The 21414-nt window shown below is 37.9% G+C and overlaps 1 protein-coding gene across 1 annotated transcript; it reads right to left on the minus strand.

Moving 5' to 3' along the window:
• Positions 1 to 608: 608 nt before the first annotated feature.
• Positions 609 to 18449, minus strand: LOC112603437. Its single transcript, XM_025351988.1, has 3 exons — positions 17954 to 18449; positions 7724 to 7804; positions 609 to 2897 (listed from the first exon to the last, which is right to left on the minus strand). The coding sequence occupies exons 2-3, from the start codon at positions 7802 to 7804 to the stop codon at positions 1470 to 1472; spliced, it is 1509 nt and encodes a 502-aa protein (XP_025207773.1). The 5' UTR covers positions 17954 to 18449; the 3' UTR covers positions 609 to 1469.
• Between the last annotated feature and the right edge of the window lie 2965 nt (positions 18450 to 21414).

Genomic DNA, 21414 nt, shown 5'->3' on the forward strand with positions numbered 1-21414 from the left:
AATCTAATTTTTTCTTTTTATTTCTATTTTTCTTCATTTTTAACAAGTTCTTAATTTTAATAATTTATACAATTTATTTTAACATATACATAGATAACGAAAAATAAAATAAAATTACAATTACGCGTCTTATCATAAGTAAAGTAATATAATATTAAACGAAATACAGTATGTACAATGCTATTACTGGCCGAATCCCTATAACTTAAAGAAAGAAAAAATAGTAATAATAATAATAATAACAATTTATCAATTTATTAAAAATGTAATAATATTAAATCTTACGAAATATTACGCAGCTTAAAAATAATTTCCATATTATAATAACATGTATTTTGTATAGACGACGAGCTAACTACAATAACACACGGGACCCGTTCGTTTATTATTCAGTTTTTAATATTCTATAATTCAAATAGAAACAGTAAAACGATATTACAAAATATCGGTTTTAAGTTTTAACTACATGACGTGTCTAATAATTAAAATAATAATAGTAATAATAATAATAATAATAATAATAATAATAATAAGATTAATATTAAAAATAAAAATAATAATAATAAAATAAAATAATGTATGCAGTTTGTCTTATTTCGTCTTAAGAAAAAAAAAAATAAAAAATAAATTACTGCTTTGTTGACCACACGTATATAAAATTATAATATATGTAACATAAAAATACGGGTAATAAATTACGGGTGTGGGCCTAGGGTGTATGTTGTGTATGTATATATTGTTATAATATGCACAATATGCGTTGTCGCGAAGACAGCCGCCCACCGGCATTGTTACCGAGTGTGACAAACTCCTATTGTCTTTGACACTGCGACACGAGATGTGTGCCCACTGCAGTATATTTATTCTTATTTTTTTTTTGGTTTTTGTTCTCCCGTTTTGTTTTCGTCTCTCCCAAACCCGAAATGGACAACAGGGTTACCGCAATGTAAACACGCACAGCACCGCACCGCGTATAATAGTAAAACCGTATAACCGGTATAATAATTATAATAATAATAATATCACCTATATAATATATATCACGAATTCCGCGGTACGCGTGCTACCCCACTCGCTCCTCCTCGCGAAAGCCGCGAGACGTCCAAACGCGGTCATTCGGGTCGCGGCGTCGTTCGACAGCGATACACAACTGGCGCAGCACTTGACGACGCATTTACGAAATTTGGAACGATCGTTTTTTTTTTTTTTTCATTATTTTTTACTTCGTTTTATTCTCTATACAATTGACTAGGACGATGCCGAAAAAAAAAAAATAAAAAAATTTCCTCTTTTTTTTTGGACACGGCGACAACGGTAGACGCTGGTGGTATAGGTGGTACTAGTAGTAGATAGCAGTAACAGCAGCAGCAGCAGCAGCAGCAGCAGTAGCAGTAGTAGTAGAGTAGTAGTAGTAGTATAGTAGTGATTTAGGTAGTAGTAGCTGCAAGCGTTCTTCTCGCGAGTTCCGGTCAGTCGAACGAAACTTCGGCCGTCCGTTTGGTGAGGTCTAACGGCGACGGCGGCAGCGCCGTGGCCGTGGCCGCAGCCTCCGGGTCGTCGGTAGCCGAGTGCCGTCCGCCGGCGGACTGTGGAGCGTGCGGCGGCGGCGACCGGTTGTACTTGGCGGCCGTTGTCTTTAGCGACAGGTCGATGGGGTATTCCTGTTCGACGGCCACGCCGCCCGGCGCCGGGCTGGACAGCAGCAGATCGCCGCCGGCGGCCGTGCGACCGGCGGCCACGGCAGCGTGCCAGCCGGCCGCGGCCATGGACAGCGTGAGGCCGCCGCCCACGAACGGCGTCAACCCGGGCCGAGTGACGGACAGCGGGTAGTAGGGCGAGTGGAAACCGGAAACGGGCGACGAGCCGACGGTGGCCGACGACGGGCTGACGGACAACCGGATGCGTTTCGCGTCGCCCGAACCGGTGGACGACGCGGACGGCGACGTGGACAGCTGGCGGAACGCGGGCGGCGTGCCGCCGGCGGTGCACGACGGGCTGCGGTGGTGATGCCGGAGCACGGGACTGGCGGTCTTGCGGCGGTGATGGTGGTCACTGCCGCGGTGATGATCCTCGTCGTCGTGCATGGACGAGCCGCCCGAATCGTCCGAAGCGGACGGCCGGCGCCGGCGACGGCGTCCGCCCTTTGGCGAATCGTCGTCTTCGTTGTTGTTGTCGTTGCGTTCGCCGTCGTCTTCGTCGTCGTCGCGGCGATGACGGCGACCTCCGCCGCAATCGTCGTCGTCGTCGTCGTCGTCTCCCTCGTCGTCGTCGTAACGGTGACGGTGCCTCCGGTAGTCGACGCTATTGTTGTTGTTGCTGATGCTGTTGTTGTTGTTGTTGTTGTGATGGCGGTTGCGGTGATGGTGGTGGTGTTGGTGGTGTCCGCCGATGATGGCGTCGGCGGCCGCCTGGCGCCGGCAGGACGCGTCGTCCTGGACGGCGGCGGTCATCAGGGCCGCGGCGGCGCCGTAACCGTTGAGCCGGGCCTGCAGGAACTTGTCGGTGGTCAGGAAATGGTGGCCGGGGTGCACCAGACCGGCCGGGTACAGCGGCGAACCGAACGGCGGCGGCTGCGACTGGTGGTGCGGCGGCTGCTGCTGCTGGTGGTGCGGCGACGACCGGCTGCTGCCGTTGTGGTGCTGGTGGTGGTGGTGCGGCTGGTGGTGACCGACGGCCGCGGCGGCGGCCGCTGCGTTTTGGTCCTGCAACAGGCAGTGGATCTTGAACCAATTGGACCGGCGGCCGTACCGAGACCCGCTCTTAGACATGCCCACCAACAGGCATTTGCGCAGCCTGCACGCCTTGCACGACGTCCTGTTCTTCTTGTTGATCACGCACTCGCCGTTGTTCTTGCATTCCGATATCGAACTCAGGTTGTTGTAGGTCCGCCCGAAAAAACGACTGCGAAAACAAAACGAGATTTTTCCGTTTAGACAAATTAATATTCTATTTTATTTTTATAAACAAATATAATATAATATAATATATATACGTATAAGTTTACGGGGTTATGGTATATTGGTATGTGTTTGTTTTCATTCCGGTAAGTCGCGGATTTAATTGCAAATACTGTGTATACCTAGTATTTCTATCCGAGTATTCTATACACTCGAAATTATTACACTACCGAGCACAGAACTCATCATCGAAAAAAATCTAACGGAATCTAAAAACTTACACACTCCGTCGCAGTCGTTCAGCTTTTTTGGCGTTCGGTGCGTTTTCGTTGTTTATAGACGTAATCGTTAAATGAGTTATTTACAAAATCAGATTTCGTAAGTAGTCACTATAATATGCCGTGTTCTTCGGAACATTTCGATCAGCGCCTGCTGTTATCGTATTTTATCGTCTTTGGGTCATCGCGCAAGCGATTTAGTAAAAACGTCAAACGATTAGACACACCTGATATACCTAATATACGAAGTTAACAAAATAACAAGTCGTATTTTCGTACGGTGATCTTTTCGTGATTTTGTCGGTTGAGATACGTACCTATAATATTAAAATGAAATAAAAAGCGAGCCCGCGATATTGTAATAATATTGAATGGGGGTACCGGCTATGTGTTTATAATATGCGTTTTGACCGGAAAATAATAATAATATAATATAATATGTAATATACGCGATGAGGGCGTGTCCGCCGTGGCTCCGAGCTATATGAGTCCGCTCCGCACACAGCACAGATACTTTGCTGACATTATTCCCACGAATACACACATACGTACGTATAGAGATATACAATATTGTAATATTATTATTTCGACCGACGGCGGCGAACGTTATTAAAAACGATAGATCACACGGTCGATATATTGTGTGTGTGTGTGTGTCTTCGTGCGCCAAAACGATATGGGTACGGAGACTTAACCCGGCCGCGATAGGCATCTAAAGACTAATGAGTCACATCTGTATATACATATTATTATTATATTATGCGTTCATAATATATTTATATATATATATATATAAATTGTGTGTGCGATCGCGCGCGCCTGTACGTGCGTGTGTTAAATACGAATCGGTATTAATCATAAATCTTCGTATCGCGATCGAATGAATGAATGTTATAATAATATTATAGCCCGTACAACTGTGTGATGTATGTATGTGTGTGTGTTTGGATCGAATACACTTACGGTTTATTATTCTTATATTCTATTGAATGGCCGACGAAAACAGCACAATTATAACTATAATATACACACACACACACACACACACACACACACACACACACACAATACAATATACGCGTATGTATATAAACATTATAAACACGCATTATTCGGCTATTAAGTGTACCTCGAGGGTTATACCTATATACGTACGTGAAATACCGTTGTACGGCTAAATCGTAGTTATTATATTATTATATATTGTACAAACGAAAAACAAATTTTAATTTGTATAATACGAGCTAGCGACCGCCGCCCGCCGTCACTTTGAAAATTGAAACGAGTACCTAATCGTTGTGACGGTTTAGGCACGATGGGTGTTTAGGAAAACACAATGCGCGCCGAGAGGGTAAATCGCAGTGACGCGCCCGTGTGGGGGAGGAGCAACGGGAGATTTCCTTTTTAAAATATGATTAATGAAATACTTTAATGTACAATTTTCGTTTTCATTCTTCGATGTTATCAGTTAAACATTATTTATTTATTTTTATATCATTTATCAATAATTCAATAAGTAAATCGCTAAAGGTAATCCACAATAAGTAATAACGGTTCGTGGATGCCGAAATCGAGTCTTCTCTGTATCGTGCTCGTAATCTAATAAACCATAGTTTCAAATATCAGTATTCGTGATTCGGCCATAAGCAGCATGCGTATACTTATATGCATAGATATTCATTTAGTGCTTCAAGCTCTTTTCGCATTAAATATTGAGTAAAAAAAGCTGTTTAATGTTTTGCCCTCACTCCCCAAGCATGCCATTGACAATAGCGTTATTACGACCGAAAGTAGTTTTTTAAATTAAAATCGCAGGGTTTAGATTTTTTATCATACTGTATTACACTGTTTTTCTAGGAGAACGAGGTTGTGGCTGTAGATGTTAAATAACTATGTTCGATGTAAGTCATCAAACACGTTCCGGGAAGTAAATTTGTGTCACCATATTTATATAAATATGAAGAGCAAGAGGTATTTGTTGTGAAATCGATATTTATGTAATAAATATTTTTATTATCTCGGGTGAGACGCGCGCGTATGTGGTTTGTCCATATAATACGTATATTATAATGGCTTTGAAAATAAATATCACTTTTATTTCGTGTGTGTGCGGTCGACGGAAAGAGTGAGCGTATAGTAGTAGCGACGAAGGTGAAAAACGAGAGTGGATGAAGACCATAAAATTCTTGTGGGTCCGTACACATACCGTGTGGAGCTGACGCAACGGTACTAAATATAATTAAATGCATATGTCCATTGTGTTTGAACAATTTTAAATATTTCCAACCGGTGCATAACTATAACTTCTATACTACTCTTCACACACACACACACACACACACACACACAAACACACATCGCGAGTCACCGAATGGCTGTACACGAATGAATATGAGAAAAAAACGTTATTCGCAAGGGCGCGCAAGAGACTATCGTCAGATCGTCACCTGCACCTGCACCGGCATTGTATTATATTATTTATATGCTACAGACGAGTGGATGCTGTTGGTTCCAAGAATAACGCGGAGAGTGCAGCGCAGAATAAGAGATGAGTGAGGAGACGAGAACCAGCTCGCGGTCCTTACAACTCCATTTGCACATAAAAGCAATTTGTAAATAATGGTGAATTAGTTAGGTCACCGATAGCTGATGGTATAGAGCGAAAGAGAGATGGCAGGCAGCAAGATGAATACTGCAATATAATAATATACCTAGTAATATTATTATATAGCCCGTTATAGGTAGGTTGTAAAACGCTCGCGCCAGGTTTCATTTTATTTATATTTTTTTTTTTCATCCGCATTATTATTATTTTCAATCGGTTTGACATTTGTCTCACGTGTATGTATAATATAATATACTACACACTTACACACATTTATATATGTATATGTACTCTACACCGCTATAGATGTAGGCGAAGATGCCGCATTCCGCGTCGACCTGCAGACCGCACCACAACTGGACCATCACCGATGAAATCCAACCGGTATGTATACGAACGCGTACGTATATTATATACAAACGCATATATAAAGACGCTCGCAGTTGACATTTTATTATTATTTTATTGTTGTTGTTGTTTTTTTTTTTTTTTAGAACTCTTTCCTTACTCTTCTTTTCGGTCCGCCTTAATGCATACAATAATATCATCTCGATGACGATAATAATAATAATAATAATAATAACACAAAAATAGAAAGTCACACGACGGCCCGGCCGGCACGGTAATAATAACATTACATTGGTCAAATAAATCGTGTCACGAAATTAACTCTATCTCATGAAGTGTACTTATCGGAGGAGGTAGGTAACGTATACACAGTACACACACGTTAGTCCACGTGGCGAGCGAGTTATCTAACGATCGGCCAATGAGTCTTCTTATACCATTACACTACATACGTTTACAATATCATCGTCGGTATACGAAGCAACCGAGATACCGCTGTAAGCGACGCGAGAGACATTCATCCGGCGTGTGTTACGCAACGAACGTTTTTTTTTCCATCCGAAACAATAATAATAATAATAATAATGATAAAAATAATAATAATCGTCTTTGTATAATATTATTGTGCAATATTCTAGGTACACGCGGCGTTTGTGTTTCGTGCCAGCGATTTAGGTACGCAATTTTTTATTTTTATCCGTCGTTTGAATCCGCGTAAATCCATCGGACAGATACGGTTGTACGCCACACGTCGTCATACAACAACGTCTTCCCCCCTTCGGTGTCACCCGAACGACGGTCGACAACGCGACATTCCATCGAAACGCGTAGGTAGGTACACTGTTATAATTAATGGGCTTCAACACAGCACGGTATATATTGTGTATGGCAACGATTTTCGATTGCAATAACGGTCAGCGATTGTTTTTGTGTCTCGATATGTAATGTCCGTGCAGTATAGAGTCTCGGTAATCTGGCAACTAATACACCAGGAGAACTGCCGGATTAACGAAAACGCCGTATTCACTTATCGAAAAACCTTTAATTCATCTCATTCCTAATTATTTATCGTTGTGTCGAATGAATTTTTTGACGGGAAAGGTCTGAGAAAATTATTTATTGTTTGAAATGTGACACTTTCAAGATATTTTTCTCGTATAGTCGTTTAAGCAGGAATTGTAAAAGCAGAAATAAAATATAGCCGGATTGCCGGACGTACCGGATCATCGTAGATAATCGAAAGTTAACCGTACAATTACAATATAACAATATGTACAACGATATACATCAAAACACACGGCGTCGCGCGTTTGACTGGAAACATTAATACCTATAACGATACCGATGATGATAATGTATTGTAGTTGGCAAAGAAATAAAAAGGACTTGTAATCAATATTGCCGTTTACTCAGCTGCACCCTGTACGCACTACTATGTTATATTTTTTGTCGCATATACACTATTTGAAACGCATAGTAAGTCCAATAAGATGGAGATTACACTTTTTCATTTCTATGTTCATTTTTTGCAGTGTCGACTCAAACGGGCAATCCACGGATAAGTATCGGTTTTATTTTATTTTCAAAATAATACTCGATTTGCAGCCTTCGCAAGTAAAAGCTCCGAAGTGGAAACCGGCGGCTGGTTCCCCGCAAACTTTGCACTGTTGGTTCATCTGTAAGCATAAAAAATGTATAAATAAAATAAACAATAAGTAAGTGTATGAATAAAACAATAATTTTCCTCTTCAAACGGCAGAAAAAACCGCTAGGTATACCCGACTAAAAACGAGGAGGTGGCTCGCGCAGGCGTCAACGTATCCTCAAACGACGACGAGCACGCATCGAAATTGTGATTACATCGTATAGGTACATATTTTTAAACCGTCGAACCATATATATTATTATTATTATTATTAATATTATTTCCGATAGATCCGGTCATGGAAACCTACCGATAATAATATTGGGTTGACATTAACACATTATTGTCATTTAATACACTACCGCGTAATACATCGCACACGCAATTACGGCGTTGGCATAGGCGCACACGCGCGTGTTTTGTCAGAATCGCAATAACTACTATAGTTACTACGTACTACTCTTGATTGCATCGCAAGTACACAGGTGGTACACACCGTTGCAGTCTTCTGCGTCTCGACGAATGCTATTTTACCCGTCATTGCCGAGGACGAAATAAATGGCTGTCGATATTTCATGCGTTATCGTTTCGTGTATTATATACACACGAGAGGCGCGCACACCGCACGGTCAGAGCTGCTATACATAATAATATATTGTATTGTATATGTATTGCTGTCCGACAACGGCCAATTTACTTTTTTTTGTCACGCTAACTAATTGAGATTAATATTATATAGGTATATTATTATTATCATCATCATCATTCGTACGCCGCCGGTAATATCGGCCGACCGACCGTTTCTTCCGCGTATACGCGCCCGCTTAACGCCAAACACTACGCGTCGAAGGAATCAGTTTAATGTAATATTGTGCGCGTTGTGTTTGGCCGTGTGCGTGCGCGTTATAAGGAGACGTGTAATAATTAACTGCTTTATTAATTATTATAATACGTGTGCACAATTGCTCCGAGTCACGAAATAATTAGAGGTGTTATTATTTCGGTACTGCTACCGGCGAAGCTCTCCTCCTCCCGCCGCCCGGTGATATTGAATTGAGTCCATATGCTACTTTTATGTGTTTGAATCGAGTCCGGCTTATTATATTTATATCTTTGAGTCGAGTGCGAAAAGATAAAATTTCAAAATTATACCTACCTACTAACCTAACCGGGATGAAGAAATTTTAATATTCTTTTATATTTCCAAAAACAATAAGATAGGTAAGTATGTACTTGAAATTTCCAAATTATGTTTTTCAATATCTATACATTATGAAAAAATTTTCTTTTTTTTTTAAGTATTGTCGATAAAAAATATTCTCTTGATAAAAGGTACCTTTATTTATTTGTTATTTCTAATATTTTTAAATTAATTGACTCTTTATACTTATTATTAAAATTTAAAAAGGGACTCAACTCGAATAACCTAAGAATATTGATCGGACTCAACTACAATAATCCAAAAGTATTACCGGGATTTAATAATTCAATGTTTGGGACTCAATTCAATTTTACCCCTCCCACCGCCACCCTTCGACGCATGGCTTAACCATCTCATCTTAAACGTCAATAATCGTAATAATTAATAAGTAATAAGTAATAACCATATGAACACCGGCGGCGGTGACGACGTTGGGGGGAGGGTACCCGTCGTTTTCGCGAAAACCCATAGTCATCGATGACGGTATCGATCGTGTGCGCCTACGCGCGCGTCTTATCGGCAACTGATCTACCGCCGTTCACCATAGGTGATAAACTATTTATACCTACCACAGGGCCGTCTCCAGACGACGAAAGCTGGCTGTGCGGTGTGATAACGCGGTTTATTCGATTTTTGGACGGTCGTCTCTGCAATTCGCATCGCGACACGTATAGGTACGTACCGCCGTCGGTCGACGGACAGCGGAATTAAGTATACCGCGGTCGTCGACGGACGACCGAGCTTATACCGCGGTCGTGCGCGACGGCCGGGGACGGTCAATTACATTTTACGCGACCGCGCCAATCAGCGACGGTGAAATATCTGAACGGCGGCATCTGGCGGGCGCGTAGGCGATGTCGTGGGTCGTCTCGTATTCTCCCGAGATTGTTTTTTTTTTCCACGAGAGACGCAGCAGCCCACCCAGGACACGGTGCACTCGAGACGCTACCGGAACGGAAGACTACTCTCCGGACACGTATATAAATTGTGTTAAATTAACGGTCGTCATCGTCGATCGCTATCGAACGCGCGTTTTATAACGTGGAAAAGAAGTCGCCGGAGCGGGCGCTGCAGCACGGGATAAAGATAATATTAATATAATATAACGTGTATATAATATCGAGTCGGTCGTCCGACTCCCCCTCTCCGCTGCTGCATTACGTATGTAGCGTAGGTATACGTGTACGCGGGTATGTGACAGTAAGTTTATTACAATATACATTATACATTATATTATATACTATTATAGAAGAGATACATGACGTTATGTTTCATATTGTATGTCGTTGTGGATATTATTTCGGTTGCTCTCGGTTCTGTTGTGTAACGCACGCGCACATAGGAGAGATCATATTTTAACGCGCGCGGACAGTGAATTTTTACGTGTATTATATTATATTATTATTATATTATTATATATTACACGCGTTTAAAAAGATGACACCGACCGCGACCGGTTTCGTCCGTCGCACGAATTGGCCGGCTTCCTAATTCAGAAGCGGGCTTACGATATTATATACATAATAAGTATATACATATTATATATAGTACATATTATATTTTATGTATATACGTACATATTATATTATTATAATACTCTACCCGCACAAGCGCGTACACCCGCGACCGAATCTTCGACACGACAATATCTCTTGCGCGTGTCCGCTACTCGTACGACGACGACAACGACGACGGCGGCAGTAGTGGTTTCGGTGACGCGTATTTTTTATTTCATATTTTATTATTAATCGCCCGTATACGTAATAACAATATTATACCCGACGTTCGTATTATTCAAATAGTTGATCAATTTTTTATTTGCTGTGTGTGCGTTTTTCTTCCGGAACAACGGACTACGCTAGTTTTACGTAATACATATATCTACACCACCGTGTGCGCGCGGGCCACACGCGAGGTACGCATACTTGGGACACGCACATACACACTTACATATATATATTATATTATAGTTATTATACGTGTAAAAGCGGTCACGGGCAAATCGGATCGCAATCGAATTTGTCGTCACCGACCTCTTAAGCCTTTAGCATCTCGTTCAACCGAAGCGATATTATAACGTATTCTATTTTTATTTTTAATACAATATAATAAAATAGGTATTACATAAATAAATGTTTTAAACGTTTAAATTATACGTTATCTATGTATCGATCCCGTGGGGGGGGGGGGGTGACGAAGACGCGTTTTTGATCGTTTAAGAATCTGTCACAAAACTATGAAATATTACACACTTGAATAATTCTTTTGAAAAAAAAAAAACCAAAATCCTGTAAAGTTTCTGTGAAACCACCGGTCGGTCTGGGGGAAATCGTTTCTCCCCATTCATAGCGCATTACGCGTAATATTGTAAATGGTTTTTAAAATGTCAAATGATACTGCAATATCTACGCGCCTCTAAAATATTATTTCACGACGATTATTGATTAATATTTTTCTGCCAAAGCGATTTTTATATTATTATTATTTTAACCTATATTCTACTGTTACAATAAGACGCGCAATATATACAGGTACCTCTTTAAGTGAATTGATGATGGCGATGGTAACTGCAGAGTTTTGGCCCACGATCAGATTGCACAACATGACAAAAACGAGAGCAAGCTTGCTCAGACGGAGGCTCATCTTCCTTTAAACAGTGGTCTTAAACATTATAAAAATACACACACACATGCACGCGCGTGATTTGGCAACACGCCAAACGGTTTTCTCGAACGGCAGCTGCCGAAACTTAATCAAAGTCATCCGCCTAATCCCCGGAACAATATTAACTCGCTCTTTCTCTCTCGGTTTTTTTTCGATGCACCACGTCTTTTTGTCATTGACAAATTAACCGTAAATATATACACACCAGTTGACCCTATCCCGAGATCCTCGAAACTCCTTTGCCGCCGTCCCCTATATACATTATATTATGAGCACCCGATCATCATTAATATTGTAGACGTGTTTTGCAAAACCACTTCAGTCGTCATCGTCGTTTATATAATATTCTTCATTCTCCTTCTTTATTATTATTATTTTTTTTCGAGTGTGAAAGGGATGCGTGTCGCCCGTCCATTGTTCTCCGACGCTTATATAAGGTAACACGGACCATATTATTATTGTTGTGTGTATACAAAATAAAAAAAAATTACGGTACTCGAATGTGCAAAAGAGCTAGTACACTGCAGTGCGTGTACGTGTATAAACAATCTGTCACTGGCGCGAGAAGAAAATGCGAAGGGATAAAGTGTCGTCGTCGGCCAGTCTCGGCTTTTATTATTACTGTTATTAATAATATTATTATCCTAAGCGCCCGTGACCGGTGAGAACGTTATATCCTTGTGAACGGTATACGTATATATTATAATAATATAACACTACATACTATATTATTCTGCAGTGTCGTTGTTATCGCCTCGACAAAACCGTTATTTGCGCACACATAAGATCTACGTGTTTGTTTTTTTTCTTTCTTTCTCTCCATTTTCGTTCGTCCATTAAACACTCAAGCGTTGTCCGCATAATATGCACCTCTACTTATATGTATATACCATTATAATATAGTGTAGTTGAGTTCTACCGTGAAGACCGCACTTACAAAAAAATAAAAGACAGCCGCCGTCGTTGTTCCACGCAGCTTTTGATGGTGGTCGGTAAAATATATTGATCGAAGGCTGTCTCAAGAGGTTAGGTTTATAATGCACACGTCATAATAATATATAATCCATTGCTCTTCGTCATCGTGTTGTAAATTATTTTGTTTCCCAGAGAAAATAAAACTAGTGCGTACCACGAACAAATTGAACGAATTGATGATTGGTCATTGTTTTTCCCGAGTAAAAAAGTAATTTGAGAATATTTTTAGTATTTTTTTTTTTTTATCAATTTGTCGACCTGTGTGTTTTTTATTAGTAAACACCTAAACTCGTACTTTTCGGTACCGAGAATCACACGCTCTTTAAAACCTAATTATGCTCGAATTGACCATTACTCATTATTTTATATCGCGAGCATAAACATACACGAACGTCACCGAAGCCAGTCGTCATAGCTCAATATCCGTTAATAATTTGTCACGTACTCGTGTGAGTTTGTGATTATGATTCTATCGGTGGCGCATGCGACAGTTCAATAGTAGAAAATGTTATGAGCGTATACACAGTGATGGATCAATCATTGGATTTTATATTTTGTACAAACAAACGAAATCCAAGATGACTAAGCATTTAGCGACTGAATCGATTACATTGTGTATTTTTAAGTTTCCTAGTAAAAAAAATAACAAAATATGTGTATATGTAATATATATGTATATGCAGTAATGTCGTATTATGACAGCGTCGTCTGTGCATATACTGTTGACGATCGTCAAAACCGATTCTGTTTATGACGATGATCGATGAATGCACAGCGGCGGTGTAGATCATTTAAACGTTTTGGGGAAAAAAATCCCTTTACGGATTATACCTACCTACCTATCGTGCACGTTATACGTCGCGATAAACGGTTTTAAAGTCATGAAAAGGATATAGGTAAATATAATATATATAACGAGGCCGATTATATTCAGAAGTGTATTATTCTTTTGCATCATTAGGCGCTGTGCGGAGAGCACAATAGCCACGAGCATTTATAGATTTCCGTCAAAACGGTAGCTCCGGTGTACGCATTTATATAAGAATAAGGACGCATAAAAAATATCTATCGTACCTATATATACTGCGAAATGCCGCTCGGTGATTAATGATTTGATGTATTTTGTTCTCCTTTTTGGGGTCGCCCCGGGACCGTCTACCGTGTCGCATTTAAATTAGACACCTTGAGATATAAATGAATATAACGTTTCAAAACATATTTAGGGTAAGTGCGCGCAGGATGTACGCATAATATAATATACAAAATAAATTCGCATACGAGTACATACAATATTATATACCTTTGCCTACAAACGTAAACGCACAATACACATATACATAGTTATACATAGGTGCATTAGATATCACCGCAACTTATTATTATATAGATATGTATGCTATATGTATCATGCGTATACTATACTGTGTGTATGTGTGTAGAAAATGCTGCCAACGACGACGACTGTCGACGGACGCTGCAGATAAACATCGGAACGCGCACATTATGTATTTAACACGACGAAAGGATCGTGTTTTTTTTTTAATCATCTTAACAAAAAAATCATATAGTCGTTGACGTCAGGTAAAATATGAAAAAGAAAAAAATGATAATAAATTTCAAGATTAAAATAAATAACACACACACACACACACACATACATATATATATATATATAAACATATACTCGTGCATTTAAAATCCTAAGTAAAATTGTTGCATGTTTTAGATTAGATAGATATAATTAAATTAATAGCCCGCGCGTATATACACGTGCTAACAACGTTGTCGCTAATTCTAGTCTCTTGTTTTTGCGACTACAAATCACAACACAAAAAAAATTTAACAAACAAATTTAAAACATATTTTTTTCTCTTTTTATACATTGTGGTTCAGAATCCATATAGATGTACTAAATGTATGATGGGCGTCGGTTTACTGCTCGGCGCTCGCACTCCGGTCATAACGAGCCTGTGTTTAATTTTTTTTAATTTTTTTTTTTTCATGTAAAAGCTTCATTGTACAGGAAAAAAATATACATATAATCCATAGCGTATATTAACTATATATATATATTACATATATAAAAAATATAAATGACACAATATGCACCGAAAGCAAACTAGAGGACGTTCACGGGAAACAATGCCGTTCTGATGGTCTACATAAAACAAGCCTGTTAATGAAACTTGCCTATTGTGCCAACAGTCATATCAATGGAGCATTGTGACGTTACTGATCGTATACGGACCGTGCCGTTTATGCAAATCAGTGGTTTATTTTTTCTAAACGGCTTGAAAATAACAAAATATACAGCTTGTTTGTCAGTTATCTATGCCAAGTATAGGCACACACAAACTCACATATTATATACACACAATATATACCTATATATTATACAAGCATATTGTGCACCGAGAAGAAGTATGCATATTATATATATACATATTATTATCATACTCTCATTGATTTGTTTTTTCCTTGTCCGTGAGTCCGTGACTATGTAATTTTCGTTCATTATTATATTGGGAAATTATAAAAAAAAATCTACATATGCATGCACCTATAAGTACGATAATGTACTTGATAAAACTGGTTATTTTGCTCTGATGTCCGGGAAAATCCGAATATATTGCGATCGTTGTTTGTTATATGAATTAAGTTATGCAATTCTTTTTTGTTTCTTTCGTGGTTTTATTTATTTTTTCACACACATTAGGTATTCGCTCATCGCGGATCATCATAAATGTGGGTCACCTTGAAACACACCGCTACGATTACTATACTGTAGTACCATCACCATCACTACCACTGTTGCTGCTGTTGCTGCTGCAATTATATATATTCACTGACGGCTCGGCAAAAGTGGGTGTGATAGTGTCGGGGTCTAATGGTCGGATATCGTGATGTCCATTAGCGAGTAATTGTGAAATATCCGGTATTCATTAGACTCGACTATTATTATTATAGAGTGTGTGTACGCTACACATAATTTTTTTTTTACTCGTATTTTTTTGTGGTCAGCTGCTGCTCCTCTTTCGGTGGCAGTGTGAGATCTCTCTTCCGCGTCTGCGTGTGTCATCAAATGGACCACTCCGGTCAAAGATTAAAGTAGAAAAGGTAAAATTAAAATAGATTTCCAAACGTAAATCGTAATAATACAACACTTACTACACATAGTGTAAATATACAATAATAATAATATTCGTCATTGTAAGTCGATATTAACATATGCATAGTAAACACTTGAAAACTGCAATATGTTTAATAAGCAACATAAATTTAACTAGAATTTTAACGAACTCGTCATGCAACTCGTGTAAAATTAAAATCGCAAAGCAAAATTAATGATTCGATCGTTATTTTTCTCGACACATTTGATTAGACCGTAGCAACCTTTAATGACAATTTTATTATTCGCATATTATAATAATTATTCTAATGAGTGAATTAATTTATAATCGTAGCTCACATAAGATCGTTTGTGATTAAAAATAAGTCTCTAGAATAGAGAATAATATATATTAAACAACCAAGCTCAAAAGTTATAAATTAAATTTTAATAAAGATGGTTTTATGTAGCAACTCGTATATAAAATAATTAGCCGAAGTGATTTAGTAGGTATACTCGGCCAACAAATTAGCATTATGCATACATTGAATTATGTGAAATGTATTATGTCGAATGTTATACATTACACATATTATACACGATTGTAGACTAGATTTTAATTTAGACAACAATATTATAAAAAATATAGGCTGCACGTACGTGTAGTTTTTATTTTAACATTATAAAGTTTACGTAATATGATGTTCATATGCCTATTTATTTTTATTTACTATAAATGACCTTAAAATTATACTTTACATTATGTAAGTATATAGACATATAAACACAATAACACATAAAAATCTTTTAATTTATGAATGGTTTTTTTATAAAATGTTACGCGTATTTGTTTTGTAATATCTATATTTAGATGTAGTTAACAGAGGTATAGGAGGCACTGCCTTCCATTAATGATATTTAATAATTTTTACATACAAATAGGATTTTTATTTGATTTTTTGATGAACTAGTGTACAATTATAATTGTTTGTTCCAATTAGAGTAATTAATATCTGCGATACATAATGGAGAAAGTTTACGTGAAACCTCACACGAAGTGTCGGATGCCGATTTTAGAATTTAGGGGACGGGATATATAATACTCTATAATTTAATAAATAATTAATTAATAATCGATGTGTTCGTTATGTACAGGCAATACGTAAACATACGTGGTTAATATATACACATATATATAATAACGTGTATGTACTATATATTATATGTATAGGATTTGTGTTTTCATTTTAAACCGATTAATCGATGATCGAGCGTGGGCGTATACGAATATATATTACGTATATATTCTATATACCCACCGCCTTGGTCGTATCTTGGGTCGTGCTCGGTTTAAAAGCAACGCGGGTTTATAACTAAATTAATTAAAAAAAAAAAAAAAAAACCGATATTAATATAATCGTTATTATTGCCGCTATCGAGCCTATGAATCGGTATATTGTTATTAGTCTATTACTTTCCGTTCATACAAAAAAAAACACTTTACGCCCATTCCGTGTTCGCACGGACTTTTCGTGACCCATTCGCCCACATCAGATCACCCGGCGATTATTCACGTACATTTCCGATGAGCCCGTTCCAATACATTGCAAAATAAGCCAGTTACAATAATAATAAAATGTACGTCGATAATTATGTCTATTATTAATATACATTATTTTCAATATGGAAGATTTTTAACTATACGTGCGTGATCGCGACTATAAATATATGTAAAAAACTTTATCGTCAATAAATTCTAAAATCCCTATTTACAATTTATAATTATAAATACTATTATTTTCATATTTTAAAAATTGAAAAAAATTATGCAAACTAAAAATGTGTTGTATGTAGACTATTATTATTTTGATAACAGTAATATCGTGTTGTAATATTCTATAAATAGTAACTTTGTATGATGGTCGAAGTAGAAAAAAACCGTTTGTAAAGTACCTAATTAGTTTTTTCGAAAATAGTATAATATCCTATTCGAATTATATTAACATATTTGTTCTGGCGTTGAAGTCTCCTATAGTTTTTCGATTACCATAAATAATAATATTATGTATTGATAATAATAATAATTGTAAGAATAAATCATTTTTTTTTTTTTGCGATTGGAAAACGTAGGTATATTACGACTAAATGGTAAAAAATCTATAAAGTACCGCGGAAAATTGTAATGACGATCACACGAATTTTAAAATAATCGACGAAAACGTTTTACTTACATTCAGTTTTTAAATCGACGCGTAGGCGAGCAGCATATCCAATGGGAATCCGCCGAAATGCCCTTTTCAGTCTCGCGGCTCTATATGGACGTGTCACCGTCTGGTCATCGTTGCCGAAAACGCACAGAATTAAGAGTTCAAGAGTTCAAAGGATAAAAACGATCGTAACTTTTCGACGAGAAAAAAAAAAAAAATAAAAAAAATATTTAGACGTACAAATTTTTTGGCGAACGCGCAAAATTCAAACGACGAAACAATATACAATATAATTATTATTATAATAAAATATTGTCGGCGGCGGCGGCGCGACCGGATCCGTCAGAGCGAATGTGATCGCGAATATGACGTTCCGCGGCGGTGACGACGACGTTGTCGCAGCGGCGCGATAACTGAGTGACGACGATACTACGACGAGTAACGATTGACGACCACTACGGGGGCCACGGCTATTCGCGGTGTGTGTGTGACGGGAAAACACGAACTGGTCCGGAGCGCCTGCCGGCTTGTACTGGCCCGGGCCGCGATCTCGTTCCGGGAGGCCGCGACGCGGCCGCGCACCGGTTGTGCTCTCGGTGGGGATACCCGCGGGTCGGCGCCGCTGCCGCGGTGGGAGCCGTGCGGGGGGCGTGCCCGAAACGCACCAATGCCGAGTCGGCCCCACCGCCCGGGCCGTCGCGCGAAACTCGCCCCTTTTTCCCCGCCGCCGCCGCTCGTTCGGCGATACATTCGCTCGGCGGCGGTTCACACCTGCCGTTCGACGCGCGTCGACGTCGTCGAGCACGTCGTCGTCCGAGAGATTTCCGCCGTTATGATGATATTATGTTGTATGTACACCTATAGCTGGGTCTTTGATATTCGCCGCGTCCTCTGTTTTTTACCGTCTTCCGCTTCCGTAGTCCGTGAACAAAAACCACGTATACCCGAATGTCTTTTAGGCGTTCACGCGCGCCTAGTCGATCGCCGAGTTTTCTGGGGCGAGAAAACTGCAGTGTGAAAAGCAGCCGTGATGCGTTTTACGCGTACATAGGACGGTGCGATATCGCCCGATATTAAATTGCTTAATTAGGAGGTACCCGTCGCGTATTACAATACGGTGATATTATTATGTACAGGTAGGTAAACCTACCTGTTTAATAGGTGCGTATTTAGGTGTACCCGCGGCTAATGGTTTTCGATTTTCCCACGAATTTATCACCGGACTAATTATTAATACGCGTCGAGCCAAAACGCAAACGCGGCCGTCAAATTACCGCCGCCGCCGCGTATACCTATATTATAATATTATAATACCCACATAATATATAATGTATAAGAAACCAATCAACGCAAAACCAATCGGTTTGCATTTGTATCGGTTATATAAATATATATATATATAGGTTTATGCAGACATTTATTACTTTAAAGTGTGTGTGTGTGTATGTCTGCGTGTGTGTTCGAGCGAAGTCGGATTGATAATTATAGGTGTATAATAACGCGTATACAAGTAATGTATTTTTGCGTGTTGTTAAACGCGCGTACAAAAATATTATATATCTGGGTAATAGCAGTGTATAATATGTAGTGTGTATATTATAATATAATATAATACGGCGATTTTCATATTATATATTTTAAACTTCGTTGGAAAATGTTGTTATTATTATATATAGGTAGTTATAATACATGATAAGTAATGGTTTTATTTTTATAAAAAAAAAATTGACTACGCATGTGCAGCGGCATATAGATATACGCACTTTTACTGAACTACGTAATAATATATTATATTATAATATGTGTAATGAATAATAACATAATATGTCTAATAAAAGTATGCGTAGTTTGTAAAGATCAAATTAAATGCGCATACTTGCCTAAAACACAATAAATAACATATTATAATATACTTAAAAGTGAACAATTATTTAATCGCGCGCGCATTAATATATACTGAAAGAACAATAATTATAATCACGATTTAAGTATGGGTATATCTGTCGTAAAATATTATATTTGTAAGTCGTAGGCAGGCAGGTAGGTACTTATCTCATTCCATATATTAGTCACATTATGTAGTGATAGATATCCTTTGGTGAAGGCGCGGTCAGTGCGGAGGTGTGAGTAATATTAGATTGTTCACCGGCATTATTGTGTCGAATAAGCCCGTAATAAAGTTATTAAAAAAACATTAAAACGGTTTGATTAATTTGTTCCTGTAATAATTAAATGTTACCAAATATTTCAATCTAGTCTCGTCGAAATCATATCGAAACCATTAAAACCAGACTAAAATGCACGTCGCGTTTAATAGCTGCTTATACATATTGTTCAGTAATATTCAAACTTACCAAACCTTTGTATATAGGTATACACTCTGAACAGGGAACAAGGGCATGCCTGTACTTAATCGAATACGATAGTATATTTCAATTCGACCACTGTGGTGAATATAATAAAAAATATTTATAATATTTTACTTTAATTGCAATTACTATTATTATATTAATAACGTATATTATATTCGGTTTGAACGTCATACTATTTGTAATAAAAAAAACAAGTAAAACTAATTTTAATGCCTTACTCGAGGACATTTTCGAGCAAAACAATTTAATGAGAGATGTAGGTAGACGCGCATGTACACTATTAGTGATGACGACTGCAGTTCTAATATACCTATTTATATCTATAAATATATTTGTGTATGTGTATATATAATATGTTACGTTGTAGTCGTTATACACGATTTAAACGTTTATGTTGAATGTAACTATATGTACCTACCTATGTATCTATATAACCAACCTAACCTTTCCGTGAACCGTTATTTTAATCATCATTGAGATGTTGGTATAAATATATACGTACCGGAAAAATTGTGTTATGGCAATTTAGTTAATTTGAAATCAAGTCTTGTACCCGAATTTAACTGAATATTCTTAATATTCATACACTATATATGTAGAAATAATACTCGTAAAAATCGTAAGCTTAAAAACTAATAGCGTTGTCAAAATTATCGACAAGTGACATGTCCCTTCAATTCCCATGTATGTATTAGAGAATTGTACATTTTTTATTATATAATATATTATTATATGTATAGGTATATCACTTAAACTTAAGAAATATTTGAATGACAACACAAAATCGAACAAAATAAAATATATATTATTTTTTGTAAATTATATATACATGAATAATTATCCTAACTTATATTATTATGCGGTTGTAATTGTCGTATTTGAATATGAAAAACCACGCCTGACAATCAAAACTATTCAGGCGCTGAATTTCGTATAAAAACTAATCTCTACATAAATGTTCATCGGATCGTATTATTATTAGAAGAAAATAAAGAATAGATTTTCTGATAAACCATTATTATTTGATAGCATTTTTACGTAAGTATTATTAAAAACATATTTTTAATACGATTATATTGTGCAGAGGTGTATTTTTATTTTTCATGTTTATTG

The sequence above is a fragment of the Melanaphis sacchari genome, unplaced genomic scaffold (genome assembly GCF_002803265.2).
Source record: "Melanaphis sacchari strain LSU unplaced genomic scaffold, SCAv2.0 Contig108_pilon_pilon, whole genome shotgun sequence".
NCBI lineage: Eukaryota > Metazoa > Arthropoda > Insecta > Hemiptera > Aphididae > Melanaphis > Melanaphis sacchari.

Coding starts and splice junctions, on each gene's coding strand:
- LOC112603437 (XM_025351988.1), bottom strand. CDS start 7,804: ATGAACCAACAGTGCAAAGTTTGCGGGGAACCAGCCGCCGGTTTCCAC. Junction 2,898..7,723: donor CTTGCGAAGGCTGCAAATCG/AGTATTATTTTG, acceptor TTTCGCAGTCGT/TTTTTCGGGCGGACCTACAA.